This window comes from Battus philenor, unplaced genomic scaffold (assembly GCF_028537555.1).
Source record: "Battus philenor isolate CCGP_79_NKW_IND1 unplaced genomic scaffold, ilBatPhil1.0.hap1 SCAF_22, whole genome shotgun sequence".
Classification (NCBI taxonomy): domain Eukaryota; kingdom Metazoa; phylum Arthropoda; class Insecta; order Lepidoptera; family Papilionidae; genus Battus; species Battus philenor.
In genome coordinates, this window is record NW_027181685.1 from 4,150,546 (window position 1) to 4,177,500 (window position 26,955).

General features: G+C 32.0%; 1 protein-coding gene across 1 annotated transcript in view; it reads left to right on the forward strand.

Moving 5' to 3' along the window:
- The first annotated feature begins 4,110 nt into the window (after nucleotides 1–4,110).
- The window catches only part of dap (dacapo), a 51,950-nt gene continuing 29,105 nt past the window's right edge, over nucleotides 4,111–26,955 (forward strand). The window contains exons 1-2 of the mRNA XM_068766890.1: nucleotides 4,111–4,173; nucleotides 5,766–6,229. Coding sequence (XP_068622991.1) covers nucleotides 5,782–6,229 — 448 coding nt within the window. The 5' untranslated portion in view covers nucleotides 4,111–4,173; nucleotides 5,766–5,781. The remainder of the gene's footprint in view (nucleotides 4,174–5,765; nucleotides 6,230–26,955) is intronic.

Sequence of the window (26,955 nt, forward strand, 5' to 3'; positions counted from 1 at the left end):
CAGAAGAATTGTGGCAAGAATGAAACGAACTAAAGATAATATGATGTACAAACGAAGAGAAAGAAAATAAAAATGTCCGTGAAAAAAATAAATAAATGTAAGCCTGTCCCACACCAGGGTACGAGAGGCTCCTAATAGTGGGGGCCATTAAAAAAAAAACCACCATGCTTGACGATCGTATTATGAGGGGTTGGCGATCGTTGTATAGTATTGTGGTACGCAGAGGACGCTGCTGCCCCTGATCTTGAAACTTGTTTGCGAGCAGTAGTAATCCTATGCAATTAATGCAGAAAGTATGAATAATACGTAACATTCTATCCCTGTGTAGTAGAATAACTAAAATTAAATTATCTAAATACATAATTAATATATTTATTATTGCACATTTAAAGAGTTTTGTTTGCGACTGTACGAAAGTATACATTTAAACAATTACACGGGATAGCGTGTCCATTGATCCTTTCAAAGGACCTGCCCTGATTGGATTGCTTGCCGACAAGATACGATTCTTACAAGACTCATGCGTAGTTCTTTATATTTATTTTAAACGTTTATAATAACATATATAAATAGTCTACACCATACAATACAATCACGACTATTTTCCCGCAATAAACTTCAGTTGATAAACTAAATTAAATACCATATTCAGTTCTTGTTCATAACCATGTGTCAACATAAAGTAATCTATTATTAATATTTTTAAAATATATTACTTAAGACAGGCCTTATTTCGAAAGAATATCACGATCGTCATTTCAGTCATAGAACGTTCATAGTCCTCACGTAAAAATTTCAAATAGCACCGAACAGATGTAACTGGCGTCCAACGTTTTCGAACGACCTTAACAAAGCAGGATATCCAACTTGTCCCTGGACTTCCAACGGATACATATTAACTTAATTGTATTGTAACAATATGAATGTTAAATAAAACGCAGGCTAACTTTTTTGGACTGAATTTATTGAAATTTCACATGTACACGGTACAGACGCATTTAATAATAATAAAGCAGCTAAATTTATATCAAAATCTTTTAATAATTACATTTACAGTAACCTTTGTAATGTTTAGTTATTCCTTAATGTTAGTTGCTAAAATTTTCTTTTCTGATTTGGACCTCTCTTTCACCAAGTTCCTTCATGCGATTTCCAAAATATTATGTTTTTTATGGTCAACCAACTGCTCTTTTGCTAATGAACCTTTCTATTACATTGACATCAATGCCCACCTTTTAACTTTAAAGCGCATTACGTGCCCAGCTCATCGCCATTTTAATATAAGGGCTTAGGTGAGCTAATGCATATTATATCTGATATAACAATATGTGTCTATGTATCTTTTAGTTCTTGGTCTCTCAATATGGTTAGTCATCATCAGTTTTTAAAAAAATGTTTAATAAATATTTACTAGAGCGATGATTATGTCTCTTTTAATTATTTTTTTTTCTCGAGGTATCTAGGTATCTGATCTTTTGGGCTTTTCTTAACCAGAGTGTGCCCTTATCCATTGATCCACATCATCCTTACTTTACTTCACGTAGTCTTTATTCCGCTTTTAAACTTTGTCAGTAAATGTTCATTTTTAACTACCATATAATAAAGTAGGATTCACACACGTAACAAATACAATATTTTACCGATTTAGGCTGTATGTTTCTCTAAAATTTTCTTTTGTCCGAAACTTCCCCCAGGTTAAAGTTAAAGTTAAAGTCTTTCCAACTCATCTTCATTGATTTTGAAAATGATTTTTGATTTCCTATTTATTGTTTAATATGAACATAGACCACAAACGTCATTGTGAGAGTAATTTCGAATTTGTAGTCAACGAAAATACGAAAAATATTGCCATATAAAATTGCTATAATTAATTTTAATTTTGAATAAATAAAATGCAAAATCATTCAAAGTTGTCCACTTATTACTATTTATTTTATGGAGCTTAGAGCAACGTATAACAAATATTTTTAATGATAACAGAATGTTATCCTTTATCTTGATTGCATATCGTCACATTTTTTTCTTCACGAATAAAAATAGTGTCATTGTCAACAACATTATCTATCATCAACCTGTTTGTCAAAATTCAATTCAAATGAAAATAACCTAAATAAATCAATCGTTCTGTGGTAACAATCTGTCAATTGACACTAAGCTTGACGAATAAGCTTAAATCACAAACATGGTGAACATGTAAATATTATTACAACATTCAAGATTTTTAGTTGATCGAAATGTGTGAAACTTTTAACATCAAAGACTTCATTTCATTTACGCATTTTTCAGCAAAACAGCATTCGGAGCTAGCGGAAACTTACTATAATATAATGTTAGAATGTGTAAATGCCTATGCCTTGAACAAAGATATGTTTATATTTAAATATAAAGTCCAAAAGTAAACCAAATCTGTAAATAATAAAAAATATTATTCACAAATTCGTTAAGATTCCAATTACGCAATACTAACAGAGAAATATATCCTCTTAAAATCGGAAATGCATGAAATCTGTGTTTGACAGCCGGTCGGATGAGAGTAAATTTTTTTTTGCCGCCAAGACCGAGGTGTGGCCCAAATATGTTTCACATCAATCATCCGTTGCGGCTAAATCAAATTTTTTGCTGAGAAAAAATTGTAAACTCACGACTTGCTATCTTTATTAAACTGTACAAGCTACATTAAATTTTAAACACTTTTAACTCCAATTTTCAGAAAAAATTAAATAAAAAAACATGTGGCGAGACTGCAGTCAAGTGTTGCCCACTTTGAAAAATACACTGTTTTTTTTAAAAGTATAGTTGCTGTAACGCAGCGATTATAGCTGTAAAATCTTTTAAGAGGTGAATGTGTAGCCCATTCGTCATTAAAGCGGCTTATAACTTTTACATCTATTTTTTATCACCTCTATGAAGTGATCACACTGAAACTCTATTAAAAAGGACAGACTGGTAACTTCTGACAGTACAAAGTCTGCAGGGCAAATAGTAAAAACTTATTTAAAATATGTAGTAAACCGAATTTTGCAAATGCATCTTACTTGAAACCGTTTACTTTTAGATAGAGTACTAAATATTAATGAACATAAAATGAGCCTATAAAGCTTTCAAATCTAATATTATGTAAACCTATTAATTCATATGACCAATGTATAACTCGTTAAAATATTCAAAATAGTTTTAAAATTATTTCTATCATAATTATAATTCAACCAGATTCGAATGAGACTTGCAATTGATATTCGAACAAATTTTCTCTGTAAACTTGTCTGTTCTTGTTTTTCTTCGTTGGTGTTACTAGAAAGAATTTTCATTAACTAAAATCGAAGTTAATTTAAAAAAGAATCATAAAATGTCCGTATGTAACACCACGCACCTGCAAAGAAAGTCAATTTTTTGCTTTAAAATTGAACGTTACTGAAAACATCTGCTTACAGAACGGAAACGTTTTTTGTTGGTATACCGTGAAGGAAACCCACAAATTAGTTGCATCTTTTAATAGATCTTGAGCAATTTGCAACGAAAAACTGTTACTGTTAGCAATACAGAGCATCACATTCATAAACGCAATCACTAGTTAACTTATTTATTAATATTAGATAATATACACAATGAAATTAAATCCGTACTACAAATTAAAAATAAATGGTACCGCTGTCATTTAATAAATATTATACCAAAATAACAGTTTTAAATGCTTAAATTTTACACAAAAGCTGAAATTTAACTATTAATGGTACAGAAAAAGCGTATAAATCATAACTTATATCAAGTATTTAATTTAGACAGATAGTATCATGTGTCATTTACAATATTAAATAATATTTTGTGTTCAGGAATCAAAAGTAACCTAATCTTTACCATCAGGCAGAATTATTGTAGGTAGAAAAAAGAAGCGGGAACAAAACGCGCCAAATAAAATTTTCCGTAACAAAGCTCATGCGCACCGGAAAGTCTTACATTTATTTCGCGCCATCCGCCGCCTCGACCAACCGAAATTTGCCGCCTAAAATCGTGTATCCAATCGGACAAACGGCCGCCATTTTCCACCAATGAGCGTCGATCCCGCGTTCTCGCCATCGCGTCATTGTCATATCTCAAAAATTAGTACAGCAGTGCAGTGAACCCCGACGGTTAATTGACGATTTTTCCGTGAAATTTTATTATATACACCCAGAGGTGAGTGATGTTTTGTAATTTATGTCATAAAATATTAATAAGTAACATTATTTTTTCATTATCTTGCGCAATAACAGCAACTATATCGAAAATATTTCAGAAATTCTTTTTTGACTCTATAGAAAAGAATTAAAAAACGCGGAAGATATATTATAATAGTAAATAACGTAACAATTTAACAAATATTTTCATGCTACTTTTAAAATATCGGAAAAAACTAACAAAATAGAGCCGTAATAATCGGTATAAATCGTATCATACAAATCTAGTCAGCCTTGCATCGGCAAAATGGCGGCGATATTAAGTACTATTAATATATCTTCTGTCTTCTTTTAACAACACTAATAAACGTAAGAGTAAAAGAGATGGCGGTATTTTCGATAAGTAGATTTAAAGTATGCTGCACACGTAACTAGACACGTCTTCGTTCTTCGTAAACAAGTCCGATGTCAGTGTTGCCATTCATTCTATAATTATTATGCCTATATTTTGGGAAATATACAAATATTTTTATCGCTACGTTGCAGTCGTAATGAATTTATTTCTAATAAGAAACAATGTTGAAATTAAAGTAATAAACATTGTATTGTATTAAATACGCTATGGAATTGATATACTCTACAAATAAAATATGCATTAATAAATGAATGAAGTTCCTGTCCAATAAATTGCATAATATATTGTGCTTGTTTATGTAACTATAAAATAAAAAATAAATATACAATATTTGTAAATATATAGTAAATTTTTTTAAATATGATTCAGAGCTACCAAGATTATTTTAATTACCTAGTATGAAAAAAATCCATTTTTCTTTAACTAAAAAATTAATATCAATTGTACACCCAATTCATTTTAAAAGCCATTATTACTTTTTTATTAACTAGTCTACTTGTGCAGAAACTAAGTTTGAGGATAAATAAAGATAATGATAAATAATAAAAAGTTATACATATAAATAATAATAAATAAAAATAAAAAATGAGGATGGAAATTTTAATAAAATAAAACTAATCTAACTTCTTGTTTTAACGCTTACTTTGAAATTATTTTATTTTTTAAAGCATAGGAGCTAGAAACCTTTATCAATTAAAATTCCTAAATGCGTAGTTAAATTATTATTATACATAATTATATTATGAATATTATTTTTTTATAAAACTTACATTTCCCCCTTATTATATACACGCGCAATATATAGATATAAAGATAAAAATAAATGTTCTTCTGCCGCGTAATATTTTGTTAAATGTTATTCGTAACAAACATGGTGACTTTTGCGCAACGTAGGGCAAATAAATGTACACAGCGCCACACCATGGCAAAGAGAAGAACTAAAAGGCGCGTCGCGTCGTCGGCCGTGCAAAGAACGAACACGAAGCGTACGCCGTTCAGTCGATATTCGATCACCGCCCGTGTGGACGTATTATGTCACAAGCGCACCACGTCGCGTTGTATACGACTTGTTTACTTGCTTAATAGACAAACACTTTTTTCAATTAATACGTGATGAACCTTACATTAACTAGAGTGTTAAATCTGTCGTCTTAATATACCCAGTAAAACTAAAGTTTGCATCTTGTTTGTGTTAGGCGAAGAGCGTCGCGGATGCGATCGGGAAGTGCGTTCGGCCTGTGTTCGGCTGTGCAATTGGACTCCGTTTCGAAGATGTCTACATTGAGTGTGAGAGCCCCTGGCCTGCAGGCCACGACAATGTTGGACACGAGGGCCCTCCGTGTGCGCGGTGTTACCTCCCTTGATGGAGTTCGTAGAAACCTATTCGGTTGCACTGACAGAGAAGAAAACCGAAGATTTGTAGAACGAGAATTAGCAAGACAACTGGAGTTAGATAGTCAAAGATGGGGTTTTGATTTTACGAATGAGAAACCCTTACCCGGAGCACAAAGATTCGCATGGCAATTAGTTCCCGCGTCTTCTGTCCCGGCCGCCCTCCGAAGATCACCAATCACAATAACCACTCCTAAACCGAGTGCAAACTCACAAGAGGCTCAAGTATCAAGTCCTGAGAATGCGAAAACACAAAAAAGAATAACAGGTCAGTGTTTGTCACTTATTTGTAAACATTCAATTTTTTTCGTTCTGTTATTGAATGGACAATGACATTAGGAACACATAATTATGAAAATAAACATACTGACATACGTCACAAAATTTTTGTTTAACTTCGTAATTAGCGAATTGAGGGCTTTGTGTTATCATTATGTTATCAGTAAATTATTTACGTGTTTATTTTACCGATGCGAAGTAAGGTTTTTGCATGCGCTATTTATTATGGTTACTGCAAATGCACGTGGTAACAGAATGGACCAGTACAGATTCAAGGTCATTCCACGTTGTGATTGTCGTGACTTTTATCGGTCAACGACGATTGTGTTGTTGAACTTAAAACTGCATACACAATTAATTTCTAGCAAGGCAAGAAATTTTTGCAACGGTAGTTGTTGTTTTTATTTCTAAAAAAAGGCGTATAAATGCCAGTCTGAAATCGCAATTTAACAAATACAAACAGTGTACTAATTATAAATTTATATAATTAACAGTCATTTAAAATTTAGTTTCGTAACTGTGCTATTAATTAATTACTGCAACAAATTTTTTGTTTAAGTTTTACTATTATATCACCCCTTGTAACTAGAAGAAAGCACGCCTTCTAAATTCTTTTGTAACTGGCCAGTGTGCTAAATATTTTTTGTCCATCAAGGTGTTAAATTTACAATAGCTCCAAATGGGAAGTCTTTATTTAATAATTTCAAAGCGCTTAATTAAAAATTACGTCTTAAACTATTCTTAGTTAGTTTTTAATTTGACTTCCGGTATTGGGTTGCTTAAGATTTTAACTGCTTATTAAATAATTTAGATGATTGTTTACGTATTATAAATAATAAATTTTAAGCCGTTATTTCGACAAATATATTTATTTCGTAGTATATGCAAACTTAATCTCATATTTATAATAATATAGCTTTTTGAAACACATGTTTTAGCGTGATTGCCAATTATGAGTGCGTATGATCAAAGCTTGACCTAAATCATTTGTTTATGGCGCGAACGCTAGTAGTCTCCCACACTTAGCCCATTTTAGATTGCACACGTGTGGTAGTCCGCTAACCGAGTCAATCATGCGAAAATGTTATTATTAATTCTAACAAGTGTAGTAAACAGTACAATGGGAGCATGTGAAAATTATTTTTGAACTTTCTTGCCATTTTAAATGTTTACATTGTTAAAAGTGACTAATAAAGTCAAACAGTAAAGTTCTGAATTTTAACATATAATGTTATAAGAATTTAATGAAAAATTTGGCTCAAAATTGGATAACAAAATATTTTATACCTGACAAACAAATCTACAAGTCATATATATGCACATATGCTGGAGATATATATATATATATATATATATATATATATATATATATTGGTATGTACCTTTAAAATTAAATATTTCGATGATTCATTAAAAAGACGCTAAAAGGGATGGTAGATAAAGTAGTTTAATTGTAGATATTCATTAAAGTAGTTTTGTTGTAGATATTCGTTATATGTTACATAAATTTAATTAATAATTATTGTTAGGTTTACGGATAAGAACCATAGAAATATTTATAACACTTTTTCACTTCTGTATTATATTGTATTTGTAATGATTAATTACGATTGGTTTAATTTATAATTTCTACAAAAAGTACTAAATTTTTTTTTAATCTATAATGATGAGGATATCTTTCTATTTCTCGTCTTATGTTTAAGGTTTTAGCTGGTTCACGATATTCAGCAATATTTATTTATTTAACATTTAATTATATTATATTTTTACATGTTATTTAGGAATATTTGTGATCACTTTTAAAGAATCCAATTTGATAAAAATAAAACTGAAACTATAGTATAGTGAACTAAGACACTATTCCACTATAGAGTTAAACTTGGTTCCATTTTAGTTCAGTACTAGATATTAAAATTCGAAATGGTATTTTATAATGGATCCACTATTAGTCAGGATCAAAATAAACCCATGGAAAGCTTACCTGAATTTCGTAATGTTATGTAAAAATATGTTTTCGTAATTGAGTAAAGCTATCTATCATCCGATTGGTTTTTATCTAGACTGGACCTAGCCTAGACCATTTACATTATCAAATAAATTTTATTATAGTATTCAAGAGTTTCTAGTTAAACGAAATTATCTTGGAATAATTAATATGATTGATATTATTATGTAGATATTCATCTAACATTGTTAAAATTCATTTAAAAAGAATAGTTGTTCAGGTTTTGATGGCTCTTTTTAGCTGACCACCATTTGGAATCAATGGTAGCTTACTACTTAAAATTTTCAAATAATGGACGGGTCATTAGTGTGTATAAATGCCTGTTTCAATAAATATAATTTTAAATTAAAAACTCTATAGAAAATTACTTTCAAATATTGTACGAGGTGCAATAAGACGTCAATTCCAATACGAAAAAAAAACTCATAAGACGCATATTTATTTTTTAAATTCGAAATCTCCCTACAGAGTTCTAGGAATTGTCAAATACGCTTCGTAGTAAACATTACCTGTCCTTGTCGCACCCACGCGCTAAAGTGTCGCGCGTGGGACGCCACTCAAGCACTGAATTGAAGCCATTTTACAAAATGGCGAACTTTTTTTTAACATTTGTTAATTGTTGCTGTTATCATGAATTTGCTACTTGATTATTATTTATGTTTTACATAAGTTTTTTATACGAAATATGGTAAGTTTTTTATGCCTTATCATAATTATATTTATAAATTATTATAACGTTTAGTTTCTAATCTATGTAAATGTGAGCACAAACTAAAACGATATTTCTCATATCTTAATTAAAAAAAATATTTTGGGCAGATGTATGTTTTTACTATGAAAGTTTAAGAGCACTTAAATCGCACTTTGGGGTCACGTTTTTATTGTCTAAAACTGACCAACCGTAGAAACTATGTAGGGGGTCTAAGAAATAATCGGGTCACCCAATTTCTTACGTCCCTTTGACTGTTACGGAACATAATTATACCTTTTCTGGGGTCGTTGAACTTACGATTTGATTTGCGTATGGGAACTTGAGTGGACATCTGCGGGGTTTCTAGTATTGTATTAGAAACAACGCTAGTTGCATTTGAAATTGTATTTTATTCTCAGATTACATGGACAGATATACAAATGACCGGTTTTTTTTTCTATTTTAAATATTAAATAAATTCTGCACTACTGCATTTTTAGAAATTCTTTTTCATAGTTTTTAGTCTAAAATTAATAAATATATTGCTAAATATATTTTATATATGATACACAAATTGTTATTAAACTGAATTCAATTGCAGAATATGCGTACAGAGCCAAACTCAGCTGTATCTTGGATATGCAGCATATATATGTATACTAGATATGTTGCAGATTACATTAAATGACTTGTTTATCTTAATTACGTATCACATGGTTGATATTATAATAATTTAATTTTTTTAGTTGGCTTTTCTCAGTAGATCAGCATTCCAAGCCGGTGGTAACGTATTACTTATAATGTTAAAAATAATTGACGATTCAAAAGTGCGTGTAAATACTGTTTGAAAAAAATATATATATACATAACCCATCTGTCCGCATTCCATAATAAATCTGTATTGTTATTCGTAATGAGTTGCGCGGGCGAATACTGGCTCGTGCGACAGACACCCTTTGTGTCGGCACCCTCGCCCGTACTAACGGTCATATTGATTTTTTAACTGTCATTCCTCCCTCTACCCTCTTTTTCTTTTTTATCGAAAATGTTATGTTAGTTGCCATAGTGTTCAAGATAAAAAAATATACCAACATTGGAACGGTTATATGTTTAAATGTAATTTTTAATTATGCCGATAAGTCGAGGGTATAATTAAAATTCGTCATATAGGGTAAGTGGTGATTGGTAGATGTTACCAGTGGTCCAGAAAGCGTAGTCTTTATTGTAAATAGAATCGCTCTTGCGACGCTAATACTTTTCGAACTGATAATAATGTTAGCCAGGCAGTAGCAACCGAACAATATTCTTCTCAAGTTTCAAGCCAAGATTCTTACAAGACGGCACTTAATCTAGTTACTCTATGATGCTTCCGCCTAAACTATGTAAGAGCTGAGCCGCCCAATCTGGTGACACTAGTATGCCTGGTACATACAGCCTTTGAGTTTCGCATATTGTCATTCATTAATTATAACAGAGATTTTAGCCTACGTCCATTAAACAGCAGTGTATGTCAATTAAAAAAATATTTAGGGTTTTTTGATCCTATGATATACCTATTCCGTCACGATTTCTGTTTACTGAATGGCCTTTTATCAGTTGTAATATTAAAAAATTACACAAAGTGTGCTACCGGGAACATAGTCCGCGATATTTGATTACAATTCGCAATACTTAACCACTGCTACATTGCCAGTATTATTTTCTAAGGAACATATGCGCGAAGTTATCGAATATTTAAAACTGAATTTCATGCGGGTGATAAGGAACGCAATGTTGTCAGCGCACGTGTTGTAAATTGTAATATTTCAACAGACAGGGGACGGTAACGGTCGCTCCCTGCATCTGCTACCCCGTGCCAACCTTTGCCGTACAATATTAATAGCGAACGCACCCTACGCCCGATGCAGCGCGGCTGCAATTGCGAGGGATATCTGTAATAATACATAAATATGCGGTTCGTGTTCTTAATTTAAAATTTAAACGGTTTTCTTTATTTTACGACGCAATATGTTATTGTTTGCATTTGGAACAATTATTCATTTTAAATATCATATAGAGTTCTCCGAATATTTATATATACACATAAATAAAACACTGATACATTATTATCACTCAGCTTATACATCGCTTTACGAATTGCTAGGATTTTAAATTGTAAATTAACGAATGTCGAGTGTCCGTTTTTTGTACAGCTGGTCAATATGAACACGTCTTTCCGTACAACTAACTGATAGATTAAGGAACGATGACTCACTATTTACAAACATACAAACGCGACATTTACTGTTTTAAACAATTCACGGAAGTATTTTTGCCCAGTTTTTAATAAAGAATTAGCACGGTTACATTAAATTAGTGATGTCATTAATTGTTTGTGGCTTTGCAAACAGAATCCAACCCTCACTGGACAAAGGTTCAAAGATTTTTGTATAAAGCAAGTTTATTAAAATGACATGCTACTATTTTTAAAAGCTTTAAATGCAATGTTACCTGCGGTAGTTTATTGATAATCAGCAAATTGTAGAAACCAAATGAAAAAGATTTTTTTTAAAACATAATACATTTTATTATGCTAAATATAGTTAAATTTTAGGGCAATCGTTGATTAGATGATTGTTTTTTTTTTTCGAAAATAAGTCCATTTTAGGTTCTTTCGTTATTCGTAACTAATTTTAACAAATTTTTTGGGTACAACTACATACGATTGTTTGTATAACTACCTACGGTTGTGTTGGGAAGTGAACTTGTTAGTTACTAGACTGTCCTGTCCCCTCGTCCTGTTGAAGAATTGACACTTGTCAGTAATTGCGCAGGTTTCTTGCACTTGCCAAGTTAATTGCAATGGGTGGGCATCGATACGCGACTAATGCGTCAAAGTACGTTACAGTTCTCACGCTCCCGCCCGCGCTCACGTGTGGCACCACCCTAAGGAAGCAAGCAATGTAAGATATGGTTCAATGCGCCCAACGGCTGCTAACGTACAGGAATAAAAACTGCAGTTTCACATGCTTTTCTCCGCCAATGCCTTGGATAGCCAGCGCTGAACCTTATACAGTTCCTAGTAATGGAGGCACCTCGACTCAAAAAGTCAGCCCTGTTGAGACTCTTCCTGATACTTGCACATAATTAAAAGTTCTCTCGCACGCTTTGAACTGTAATTCGCTTTATGAAGAATTTTTTAATTATATATACATTAGAACTTGTCTAAAATTTTAATATGACAGAACTAGTCATTGGGACAGCTTTTTACAGTAATACCTCATATTAGCCAATCAAAGTCCAATAAGAATAATGTAAAATTAAAACTTCCTGTTTTTTGTTTAAAAATTTACTTACGCACACAGGAAGTAATGATGAATTTCCTTTCCAAGTGTTATTTTGACTAGTAAATAATATAATTTGATTACCTAAACAGCCTAATCAATTTGAAAAAAAAAAACACTAAAACAAAATGTTTTACAGTCTCTCAGAAGTATTTTTTTCTGTAGTTTGTCGGAAAAAGTTAATCTTATTTAAAAAAAAAAACGTGAAAAAAATAGGACGATTCGGTCGAGTTTTGCGCGTAACAATTTATAAAATCACTTATTTATATAGATTAATCAACATTAGAACGTTTCACTATTAAACGCATAAATGTAATATTCAAGTATATAAAAAAAGTTAAATATGAAATATACTAAATACGTAAACATAACACATGTTAGCACCTATTCGTGAAATATATATTTCAATAAAAAAGAAACCGCAGCGGCACTTTCTAATTATTGCGTGAACGCGAACGAGGCTATCTCGATTACATGCCTGCAATACGTTAAATTTGACTGTAACTGAATATTCTACATGCCGTATAACATTGTACGTGTTTTCACACAATTTTTAAAGTGTCTTACAAATTTATAAGTCTAATACAATGTTATATTTGTCACATAATTTAGTCAAATATTGATAGTAGATTCAGTATTTTATATTGCACATATTAGTTATACAATTAACTAAGTACATGACTAAATATTTGTCACATTTACTGTAATTATGGGCTGCTACTATTTATTTATTCATTCTGTCCACCTTAAGTAGACGTCGTACACTGTTTGCCAGGCCGTGTCTACTCCAACAGCCGTCTGTTCATCTACTTACCTATCTGCTGGTGTATGTCGCTAGCTTTGTGTCTTTAAACCTTCGCTTAATCAAATCTCAATAAGCTGTACATTTAATAAATCAAACGTAAATAAGTTATCTTTACAATAATAAATTGAGTAATGAGAAACGTAAATATTAGGGATACCGGAAAGTAATGTCGCTTTTTTTAATTTAAAATCACACGACTACACTTTTAACAAGTTTTTATTTCTAATCAACAATATTTTCACCTTAATTATCAACAACCTATTGCCATCTAGTATACAAATTTCCAGAACGATAAAAATCAATCGGTTTTTTTTTCTTAAATTTGTCGACAGAAACATTACTTTCGGGTCCCTCTTATATAAAAAGTTTTAAATGAACTAGGGATTATAGTTTTTTTTTCTTATTGAAAATTAACGTTATTACCATTATCGTATTCAATTATGATACTTAACCATCAATCACAATAAAGTGTCGCGAAAAAGGTTAATGAAAAAGTTTGCAATTATTTTAATACAGTTTGTTCCCTCGACAAGTCGCTCGAGCCGCAAGTAAATAGCAAAAACCCATAAAAACAGCTGATAAATCGAGTTCTGTCACGGGCCAAGGACCCCGAAGGTTTTTCTATGGGAAAGCCGGGTGTCGCAGAGCGTAAAATCTTGAATTCATTCCTGTTGAGAAGGCCTCCGGTGAAAGTGGAATTTAGACTTTTGCTTTCGTACGTAACAATACGGGAGCGAGAGCAGCATAGTTATGCTGAAATAACAGGTTTATGATTTTGAACAACCAACATGTTTCTGCACATTTTCAAACAATATAATGTTTTACCATAATAAACTCAATGGCTGTTGGAATCATCTTGCACGTTAAACAACTATATTATATGGCATTACATAGGTTTTAAATATACACACATACAGGATGATTATATGTATAAAACCACACGTTTAAATTTTTTACAACTTTAAAAGTCTCAGCATTCTGTTCGTAAATGTTTCAAATTGCAAATTTGTGTAATCGTTTACAATTATTTTAATACATCAAAACTACCGTCCTCTCGCGTTATTTCGTTATACATTGAACCCTTTAAAGCTTTTATACCTATTACCAATCATCATATATGCTTTAGTTGTAAGAGCCGAGTACAAATTTTAATATTAAAAATGATCAAATTAGCTGTGATCGTTTAACATTACAAATTATTAAATTGCCTCTATTAGGAACGAACAGTTGCATGCTCTTCTAGTTAAGGGCGTGGTAATAATCGGTAGTAATTTTAGGAGGTAATTGTAATAAAGTCTACAGGTGTTCGATTCTCATAGAGCGTCGAACGGTTTGTCAATCTATAATTTATCAATAACGACCGGTTGGTTCAAACGGAGCACGATTGCTGCAGGGTAAATAATTGATACTATCGATATATCACCCTTGTTAAATGGTTTCCCATGACGGACGCTACGAGATAAACACGTGGGATCCAATGAGGGAGTGGTACTACCATTTAGTTCGTTGCAGTTAAACAATGATCCTTTTATTACGTAATTGGTTGACCGGTCGACCGTTAAATTGTAACCTTAACACAGTTCAAATGTTTTGTTCACTGTACATTTAAATTTAAACCCAAAAAAAACCCTTGTAGAGCTTTGGACAATTTTTTGATTCATAATTTCTTAGTCATAGGTCTCTCCCAAAAATCAATGACCTGTCTTACGATTCCAGCGACCGTAACTATGTCATCGGTCCACCTAGTGGGAAACATACCCACACTACGTATACCGGCTATCGGTTGCACTAGCGATGTGCTTAACCTTCTGCCATTTAAGAAAGAAATTCTTTGAGCTACATCGGTGACCTGGGTTAAGCGGCGAGTCTCCTCATTTTATTTCTAAAGAATCTTTTTTTTCTAGTTAATAACATAGCTTTCATATTGTAAATTAAAACAAAATTTGTTTTGTATAATTCACGGAATGTAAAATAGATTATAAAACAATTTTAATATCTATTAATAGTTTCGTTATTATCAACTTTATTCCGTTGTCATAAAGTCTGTTTTCGTTAATGTGAAAACCGGTGCGTTATACAGTAGCCAATAAGGATTATCTGAATTGCCTTCATCGGCCGGTAACCGAACCGTGCATCTCATTGACAGATGTAGGCTGTTAATTGACTGCGCATCTGTTTATGAATATGATCCCAATACCACTGGGGTTGAATAAGGATGTACAGTATTTTTCACAATCTTGTCGATTATATATTTATTTTGAAAATAGAATGTATTCTTGTTAATATTTTACGTGTGCAAAAAAACCAATAGTATTCGGCATTTGATTTGGCACGTCATATAAACATATTTCAAATTGGAGTATAAAATACATGGCTATATGTTTATAAAGTAGTAAAAAGATGGTTTTAAAAAGAATAATAATTAACCGAGGTGCGAAATCAAACTAACTTCAAATTTACTAGACAAAAAAATCGAAGGTTTGTATGTATGTATGTATGTATAATAAAAGTATCACTGACAAACGCACTTCAATTCAATTAGAACATCATCGTAGAACCTCCGCTACTCCTCCATAGATTTCCAATATGAAACGCCAACCGGTGGCGGCCAGCATCGTCAGAGACGCATTCATAGCATAAAAAAATTGTCATTACAAAGTTCCTTTATAATTATATTATACAACTTATCGATACTCTGTTCAGCGAGTCAATACACACGAGGAGGAGTCCCCATCTAGTTCTCGATTCTGTTGAAACAATGCGAGGGGAATTTTTTAATCGCATAAATTTGCACCGGATCAATAAATAATTACCGGTGTATGAACCTCGTGTGAATATGACTTTTGCGGAACTTGAATCCTGGAGGATATTTACAGTCACGGATACTCGCATACGGCGTAAAAACATTCGTAACGAGTAATAATACAATTTTTTTAATATATTAAATGAAAATGCTCCTTAAAGTAATATTCCGTACAGTACCTGGCGCTAAATATTGCACATCGACCTTTAGAAAGAGACAATCGGCTAATTTCGGCTTCGTAGAGCATTATCTCTGTCTGATACTACCTATGTGACATTTTGTCAGTTGTGCGGCCTTTCTTTCCAAAGGTCGATGTGCAATATATATCGCCAGATATTGTACAAAGGACACTACGACAGCGTTCATAGTAATCAAGATTGTTGAGATTTTTTTTAAATTTTACGAGAACGACTGAAGATTAAGTCTCTATATTTCTAGACTACTAGAAAATTTCGAAAAATTTACATGCGCGTCTATATCTTCGGTTCACGTCGATGACATAGAGTAAGCGGATATTTGCCTCCACAGAACCCAAAAGATAAATAGAAATATTTGTCAGTCAGCCTACTAGTAATTAGAAGCAGATTCTAGAACATTCATACGCTGCACCGGGGTGGTCAAGGTAACCCCTTCATTTTAATGTCAAACTTTAACACAATCCATTTCAACATGCATCAATCACATTTCATTATGCTCAATTTAAACTCGGTAGCTTTATTGTTTTAAGTGCAACGCGTCAATTTCAATCACGGAAACCGTCCGATTTATTTTTGCTTCGTCTGACAGAAGGACAAAGGAAACACAAAACGTCGGCCTGTCAAAATATTTGCTTCCAATAATAGAGAAATATTGCTCTAATATTAATTTCCTTGGGGGAGTGTAGGGTTAAATTTAAAATTAGATTTATCTACGTTTATATTGTATTTTTTAAGAGAATAAAATTAAACAAGAAAATTGTAATGTTTCGCAAGTGAATAAAGGTTTGCAACCGCTGGTTTAAGAAACAAACTGCGAAATTTAGCCTATTAAAACATGATGATAAGCCAAATGTTTCTTATGAACTCCTTGCATTCAAACTGTAATGTTCCGCATATTACACAAGGCAAGTAGTTGTGGTAGTATAAAGTAACGGTTCGTAATTTTTTACGTGTTATAAAACGGAAACCAAGGCTGTCAACCAATGTTGCCAAATGTAAAAAACTATTATTTTTTGTAAAGTTTTAAAATTCATTCACACTTCTCCTATATGAATAAGTTTAGTTACAGTATGTTCTAACTTAATAATGATCACGTTGGTGCAAATGTAAATAAAAATCCACAATCAGGAAGTAGATGCAATCGTGGGAACTATGCCTTATGTTTATAAACTGTGACGTCACAGACACTCTGCTTCTATAAATAAAGAATAACAACCAATCCTCGTACAAAACGACAGACCACGTTTCTATACGGTAGTATCTTGCGCATACGTAATTATCAATTGCATCACAAAACAAAATTTCAAAAATATTTCTTTAAATTAATTTTTAAAAAAACGTAAATATTAAAACTACATACTAATTACCGCAATGAAGATTTTTAATAATACAAAGTAATAAGATGTTTGATTATGAATTATCACAATAGATCGAAACAATTCACAATTTATCGATATACGGAAATCTAGTAATCTAATCGTGTTTTGTGATAATAAATTGGTTTATATTTTGATCTATCACATTTTAAATATTTAATGGAATCAAGCGTTACCTTGCGGAAGTCCATCCTAAGTAAGAAAAGGGTAGGTATGGTGCGGAAGTGGCTAAATATTGGTCCTAATCACATTTTATTCCTTTTTACGTATATTGACTTATAATAACGAGTAAATAAACAAATAAAAAGCGCGTTATAAGAAGTCATTCATTTAATAGATATATTGATACGAAAGTGTAATGAACTTAATTTCTTAAAATTTGCATACTGTTTCCAAAACACATTTAATACTTGTTTTTATCAATGTAGTACACTGAATAATTGAAGTAGCTAAACCGTTGTTTACATTGCGTGCTGCTTTATATTGAGTTTCACAAATTAAATAAAATTGGCTAAATGCACGCGAATATTTCCTTGCTCGAAGATTAAACATTAAGTTTATGCGGTTGGACTCTGAAAACAGCAATTTATGCGGTCTACGTCGGCCAGATGTTCTTCTAATGTAATAATTAAGATGTTTCTTGATATACAGACGAATGAGGGACGCAACTATCCCATAATTATGTAAATACCAACTGTTGTCACTTTTAGGAGAGGCGTGAATGATATATGATGAATTACCCGATACGACTCCATAATATTTATTGACATTATTCCAAATGAAATGTACAATTGAATGGGAATACAAACGGAACACTCGAGACGCGGTCGGATTAGGCGTTTCGATATATATTGTTACATTCAAACGCGTTTCGCTTTTGTCATGCAGTGGATTCTATTTCATCTCAACGTTTAAATGTAAGGGTCCGATGCATATTTCTATAGATAATTATTACAAAACTAGGTGACCCGATAGACGTCGCACTGTCATAAATATAACGTATGTAAGAGTGAACACTTCATCAATTGATTTAATGTTTTATCAAATAATTCGGCTTACGAGTTTTTTAATATTATAATTAATTATATTATATTTTCATTATAAAGCTATAAGGCTCTTAAATTTTTGTAATATCACACCACAACACATATTTTTGCAGCTAGGGACCGGTGATTTCATACCTTTTTCTTATTTGACTCTTCATTTCTGAATGTCGTGTCCATTGATACGCCTTTACAGAATATATGAAAGCTTTTTCCATACTAGTTAACTCTATAGACATATCGGTTTGACAATTACCTGAATTTTTTTGCTTTTTTTGAAAAAAAAAAACCTTTGTACATTAGCGAAAATATAAAAAAGTAGCCTGGACAAGCCGTTATATAGTTACGTTCTTAGCAACACATTTTACGATTTTTTATTATTTATAAATAAATATAGATATTTCTGTTGAGGTTAACACTCTCATAAGTTAAGTGTGATGTCACCTTTAAAGCGTAATCGTTAACAAATCCCGAGCGTAAACACTAGGCAAGTAATACAATACCAAACGACTAGTTTACCTGCCAAGCTGCTAACTAAAATAACTTATAGTTAAACACGCAAACAAGTACTCAACGGAGACAACCCGTCGAGTTTCAAAATGTTTGTCGTTGCGCTATTTGTACTGCTACCCACCGGTACGTGATCCAGCCTTAAGCATACGCTTGCGTAGGACGCGGAAAAACCGAAAATAACTTTCGACAATTAGTGTTTATATTACCTTTCACCTAAAAGAACCCAAATGCACAAATTTTAACACGCCAAATGTTTATCAATATTTTAACAAAAATGGTTGGAATACTTCAATATTGAACTGAATAAATATGAATAACGAATGTATATGAATATTGAACTGTTATATCTACTCATTTACACATTATACTAGATTTGTTACTACTTAATATAAAAATGTAAAACCGATTTCAGAAATGTCTATCTAATGCTTGTATTAACAATGTGCTTATAACTGAAAAATAATTGTACATTACTAGTTGTGCTTTAAATTAAATTTAATCAGAACTTAATACGAAAGTATTATTTATCAGTATTTTTTAAATTAAATAATTTTGACTGCAAAAAGGTTCCCTTTATTTTTATGTAATCATGGAGTTAGTAATTAAACATAAATAATTATTTCTTAAATACAAAACTTGAGAAATCCAATTCAAAACAAAATCAACTATTTTAACGGCGAATAACACGTGTGAATTATAACTCTATAAAGAATTCTTTCTGAAGCTCCCATTCTTCCCGCCAATTCATCTGTCACAAATGTCATCCGAGATGTCGTCCATCTTCAAATCTACGACCCCGATTTGACGGATCGCATTTAATGAATAGACATTAATGCTAATTCCAAATTCAATGTTAATCCAAATGTTAATTCTTAATAATTATTGAGTCGAGTGTACTACAACTGAATAAATATTAAATGCACTGGTCATTTACAGTTTCACACGTTTTATTTGTGTTTATACGTGTTAATTATACAATCTGGTTTTTTTTTATCAACTCATCATTGCAGCATTCGTTTACCGTCGAATTTATTTATTTCAAACTGTATTTAAAACATTTGTTTTCCTAGAATTTAAAAATCACTAAATGTTTAACAGATACAAGATAGTTACTGCTACTCTTTCAATATATATTTTTTGCTTAAAAATACATAATTTTCCGCATTCTTAACGGCAACAGATTATCTTTAGGTGTAAATAATTTTAAAATATTATTCATTTCTGTAAAAATTACCTTTTAGGTTTTAGGAATACCAATTTCGTCATTTAGTAATAGAAAGTAATGTAAACATATTTGTAAAACATATTTTTTTCATTAAAGAAAACACGGATGAATTGTGTATTCGTTTAAAATTTTGTTTTTATTTATTTTGTAGAACAACTAGTGTTCATCAATTAGTTTTCAATTATAACCTTTTTTATAATTGCAAGCGTATAAGTCGTTTTATCACTGTACAAAATAAAAAAAACAACACCAAAAGAAATAAAACAAACACATTATTAGAATTTATAATGTTCATTTTAAATGAATTTCTAGTAAAAAAACGACAAAGTGATGTACATATGTTATTGAGGTTGACGCAAGAGAAGGCCATGTCAACAGATCCCTTGACCCTTTGAGCCTTGACATTTCAAATGATTGATTACAACCTTCATCAGTTTTCTATAGTAAAGTTGAACTCACACTCCCATAAAGGATTTTTAATTAAATATATGTGATTCTTACAACGTCAAATTATGTTATTGTGTTATGAACCTGTATAAAATATAGAAACAAAAACGTCTTCCAAAATTCAGCCTACTTATTTAGATAAAAAACCTTAAAGAATACTTGTATTGCTCTCTAACTCTATCTTCGGTGCATGAATAGAGGCCACAACAATAAAAATATCCCATTGTTGAAAGCAAAATTCATATTTCATAGCATTATAGATGAATATCAAAAGGTATAGGATTACGATCTAAATTTAAGATTTACTACTTATGAAATTGTATCGTATAATGAAACTAATTGTGTGTGAACGCGCTGTGAATATGAATATTGATTAGGTTAGTGACCCAGAATTGTAAAGGGTTGAGTAGAGCATAGTGGACCACTGTGCATTGCGCTGTTTCGTTTTCAGATAAACTGATACCAATGAATATAGTACATAATATATCTCAAGTATGTAAAGATATTAATAAGTCGATGGACGGATGAAAGTAACCGGCTTAGCTGAGCGAAGAGGCAAGCAGAAGTGGCAGTGGACAGACCACATAGTGCGCAGAAAAGATTGCTGCAGAGACCTTAAGGTTCTGGACAGGAGATGATGATGGAGTAGGGCGTCCATCTACAAGGTCAGCGCGATAGCTTTTAACAGTACCTATTGATAAAGCGATGAGGGAGGCCGACGTCTAGCATTTGAAATCCGACTGAAATGATGAGCCGAAAATTCCGCGAGAGTCAAGAATAGTCACTGAAAAGACACCAAGCCCTTTTAGTAACCGGCCACTTCAAGTTTAACGAAAAAGTTAAAAAATACCGTCGATGAAAGCTTATATTTTCTTACATTCATTTATAGTTTGTTCTTTTACTTTTTTTTTTTGCTTTCCCATGATACAAACAATTTGCACTTACCGCCCCAGCGCACAATTAGGCTTATAACCGACTGGCCAAAGTTTTCGCACCGTTACTGTTGCCCGTCACTAATCATGAAGCCGTTCTGTAATGAACAAAGCCCGACTAAAAATTTTCTCTAGATAAGATCTAATTTTGCATTGTAAAGTACGTTCACCTACTAAGTGACGTCGCTTACTTATTACAAAGCTGTAATATATTTTAAAATTAAAAGCTGTTACTTTGTAATATATATAAATTAATCTTTACTAATAAACATTCCTTTGAAAGGATAAAAATTAAATAGATATTTATTTATTGAAAGTACAGGGACATTCAGCTATATGCAACGAAGAAGATGTCCTATTAAATGAACCTTCATGATTCATTTTGGATGAGCTCATGCGTAAATTGACAGGATACACGCAAGGTTTCACATTTATTATGGAACAGTGACCTATGTCTGTTATAAACGAGCGCAACCCTAACACAGACTCATAACTAGTTTAAGAAAAAGTACGTACGAGGTACCAGATACGCGTATGAACTGTGACTAACTAGCGGTTCCGTTATCTTATAGCAGAGGCCCTAGCAAGGTTAGTATGGGCTTCCTTATAACGGTAAAAATTGCCCACTTTTGAGCTCAGTTATTGCTTCAATTCTTTTTTTCTTTTGTTCACGCGAAATTATCCGCGGAGTCACGATTGCAAGTTTCCGTTATCGAATTTGAGGCATTGCCGAATTTCAACGGTAATGTTCCAATTTGAAAACATCTGTTGAAAAATTTCATATTAATATCCATTTTTAATGTTCTTACTTCATACAAGCAGGAAAGTAGCTGGAAGATTGATTATGTTAAAAAAAAAACCTAATATCAGATTCGCGCAGTTGACTCGGCTTGTCTCTGCAAACGGCGCCTGCGCATTGGGGTCGTCGAACCGACACACTGATGTTATTGAACGTGCCACTACCATAACACGCACTAGGCAAACAAATAGGGTTACCAATGTGACCACAGCCCTAGGGCAAACTGTCCTTAAAACTGCCCACATATCTAATACGATGCCTTCTTTGTTTACAGTATATAACATCAACAAGCTTTGATATCTTTACATAATTACCATTATTTTATTGCTTGTTCAAAAATGTCCTTTTTTCTGTTGCATGCGCTGGTTGCACATCTAAGATAAAACATCTACTATTTATGTTACGTTTTCAAGTCAAATAAAAAACTTAAATTTCATACTTCTGGTATATCCCTGGTTCAACCCTAAACGCTCTACGGGATAGCTATCACACGTACAAACCACATTTTGTTAACTGATTATGCACACGTTTTCACTTACACAACAGAAATCTTTAAGATGACTGTCTGATAAAATTTAAAAATACTGTTTTTTCCTTGTTTTTATTTATTGTAACATTTACAAATTTTATTTAATTATCAAAATTTATTTTATACGTGCATTGTATAATAATTATAATTCTTTATATAGTTATATTTCTTTAAATCGATTTTGTCAAACGCTATTGTATAACTATCATGAGAACTAAATTATATTATAGTATTTACTTTCGCCGTCAATGCAATAACATTAGACGGATGTTCTGTGGAAATTATCAATTGTTACTTAAATATATAAATTACTCGAACTAGCAAAAATAATCTTGCATTCAATAAAAGCGACTTAACAACCTAAATTCGATATCGGCTTTCATTAACAATGACACATTTAAGAAAATATGTAAGGTCGGTAATAATCAGCAAGATACGTAAGAAAAAAACAAGTGTGTACGAGGCTTTATTTGAGCAGTAGTAGAATTAACGGTACATATCGCCAACGCCTTTCTCGTGGCCCGATACGAAATATAAACGAAACAATGAGTGCGCATTTCGGCAATATTAACAAAGATTTCATGATCCAATTCTTCACCTATACTTAGGTAATTATGGAAAAAAAATAGATGATGTAATACCTATATTTATAACAAACAGTTTAACGAATTTTTTAACTACCTTATATATGTCGTAAAAACGCTTAAGGTTTTTGATAGTGGGCCAAATTAGTATTTACGCAATTTCTGTTAGGTAATTTTTTTTTTTGTTTCGTATATGTAAACGTGAATTTTCATGTTGATTTTATTGACAGTCATGAAATAAGAAAGTGTAATTCATTTATTTCTGTCGAAAAATGTTAAATGGTTTTTTTTTGCTCTACGCCATTGCCGGAATGCGTTTAACATTAAACCGTAAACAGCCGGAAACTTGCTCCGAAACACTCAGTTCGCTAGATCCTCCAAAACAAAATTATAGAGGTGGTTGAACCCCATTTATTCTAACGCTACAAAAAAAATTATGTTTAAAAATACCATTTTTTTGTTACTTCGTATAAATTACATTTTTATAAAAACATTTACGATGTTTTCCTCTGCATAGCTGTTTTTAAATCGCATGCAATCATCTGTGTAAATATTAATCAAGGAACACTGGTAAAATATTTGATTGAATAAACACGAATCAGTTTATTTTTACTTTAAATTAATAAAAATGTATTGTTATTGAACCAAATCGTATTATGTTATAAAATTTTTGACCGATTGGTATTCGAAAAGATAGACATTGTAAATACTATCAAGTTTTAAATTTGATCAATTATTTTTTTACTCAAGTAAATATCAACAGTTTAAGCACTTCAGCATATAAAATATCGTAACGTAAATGTATTTTTTGATTTATCTTCATATACTATCCTTAATTTGTATATTTTCTGACTATTGTTTTAGGTAACGTTTCTTGCTGTCTCTTTCGACTCAAGGAACACATTGTATTGTACTCCATTTTCAATGTTACCTGTAATTATTATATGGACAATTTAAAAATATAATAAAGACCAAAATGTGTTATATGAGTATGAATGCTGAGGCAAGAAGCTCGTAAAGACTCGACTGTAAAATTCAAGCATAATTAAAAAAACAACAATGCATTTAACAGCATATGTACCGTATTCAAATAAAGTTTATGCACATTTAGTACTCATGTAGTTCGCGTCCCAGAATCGGACATTAACCGCAACATGCCAAAATGGACATCACAATAGTGAGTTTACAAACAAACAAATATCGTCGCGCTCGCACTTCGTACGAGTGAGCGTGATGGACGACCACGCTTTTACAGCACTTTGAAGCGTTTGAGTTTGGGGTTATTCAACTTTCGCGGGCTTCTGCACAAATTTGCCGTAATAGCCACAATTTTCTATAGTGATTTTCACAGATATTTTTTTGTAAAATTTGAACCTTCATATATGTCTGTCCAAGAGTATGTCTAAACAAATTAAAAACATGGCAACTTTCTAATTCGGTAATAAATATAAAGTAACGACGCAGGATGAGGCTTCTCATGTATCCAGGCTTTGAGTAACACGGAGACATAACCACTCCATCATTTTTCCATACTAAAACGGTGAAAAATATAATGTAAATCCCGAAACGAGAATCCCCGCAGTTTAGTTATAGGAAGATGTTTTAACAAAGAACTTTTGACACTGCCACTACAAACCTAATGAAACATTAAAAACCAGCAGATAATGCTTGTCATTGAAAAAATTATTCACTTAGAATTAATGTAATGATTATAAAATGTACAATGAAGACGATAGAGAACGACAAAACATTTTTTACTGTCTGCGAAACCGAGATCATCATTGTTCGTTGCAGACGCAATTACTCATAATTTTCATGCACCGACATTTTGTCGACGATTACAACTGGCCTGTAATTATTTGATTGTTTGCGACGAACGATATCGCAGCGAACCGTACACAGATAATGCAAGCGTGTTTACAGACCTTTAATAACTTATTTGTTTACTGTTTGTTTATAATTCGATTATGCTGTGTTTAAGATAACAAGCTACGTCATACGGATAAAATGTTATAATTAACACTGTGCCTTTCAAAACATTTATACTTTTCTTAGCTGTCATATAAAAATTATGTATAAATAAACCTTCCACTGTTTTATTATAAAGTAATGAAAATTATTTATTGCTCCATGCATTCAATCTTTTAATGTGTTTGCAAGCAAAAAGCAAGTATTCAATGTCGCATAAAGATAAGATAAAAAAAAAAACATTTTATTAAATATGATGCAAGTCACTAAAAACGCCCAGCGGCGAATGATGGATGGCGGTCGCTAGAACCAGTTCGACCGCAATGTTTACTATTATTGATACGGAAAATGACGCTTATCCGTGGAAAATATAAACTGCAAATAGAAAGTGAAAATAGCTATCAAGTTGTCAATCAAAATTATGCTATTAATATGTTTACAAAATTGAATTTAGAACATGTTTAATGCAAGATTTGTCATAAAATACTAAATGAAAGAGCAGAAAACAACAAATTTATTGTAATCGGCATTAAGTTCTTAAAACATCCGACCTTCACGAACAATACGGAGTGCAATTAAACCATTTAAACACGGAGAAAGTGTACGGCCTTCCCGATCTGAACTGTAGATTGCCTCACTCCGACTCTGATAAATTAGCTGTTAACACTTGTACAGCATTAATACGAAGTATTTCGTGTAAAAATTAAAATCAATATTTTTTATGGTGATTGAAGGTTTGCCTTTTGCTATAATCCTATTACAGAAGTAATAATAAACTTTAGGAATAAATTTCTCTACTACTTTTTTTTAACAAAAACTCGTTTGAATTTGTTGTGGGCTCTTCTCAGGGCGCGACTCCTTGTTCCTTCAAGTTGAAGTTGAAGTTGATTTTAAATTCTATCAAATTGGGCTCTTTAGGCATTCTACTCATAACACAAGGTCTAATCATTGTAAAGGATCCTGCGTGAATAACAATATTAATAGATTAAATAAAAAAATAAAGGAACCAGGGCTGGGGACATTACATATTTCGCAAGATTGGGAGGACGCCGATTTTTTTAAGTCTATAGAATTTAATATAAATACTTGAAACTACTTGTTAGTATATTTTAATTTTGTGATATTAAATGGGTATCTCTTAATATTGCCGGTAGAACTTTAAAAGACGTAGTCGGACTTGTAAATTCTAATCACGAAACACATTAATCAATAATACGTAATAATTGTGAACCCATTAAATTAATAATTCATATGTTCTAGTTAAGCTAAACCAAGCTATAAACGGGGTGTTTCCGTTTGTGTGTTTTATATTTACAAGAGCGGCTGCCGCGTGAGATCACGGCTCCACTTCCCACTCGTACTGGCCGGCGATTATTTTAATAAGCGGTCATTTGGTCCTAGAATAATTACCTCAAGGCATACCCGGAATTCCAGTAGAAAATCTAAAAAAAGTAATTGACTTGATTGAAGTAAAT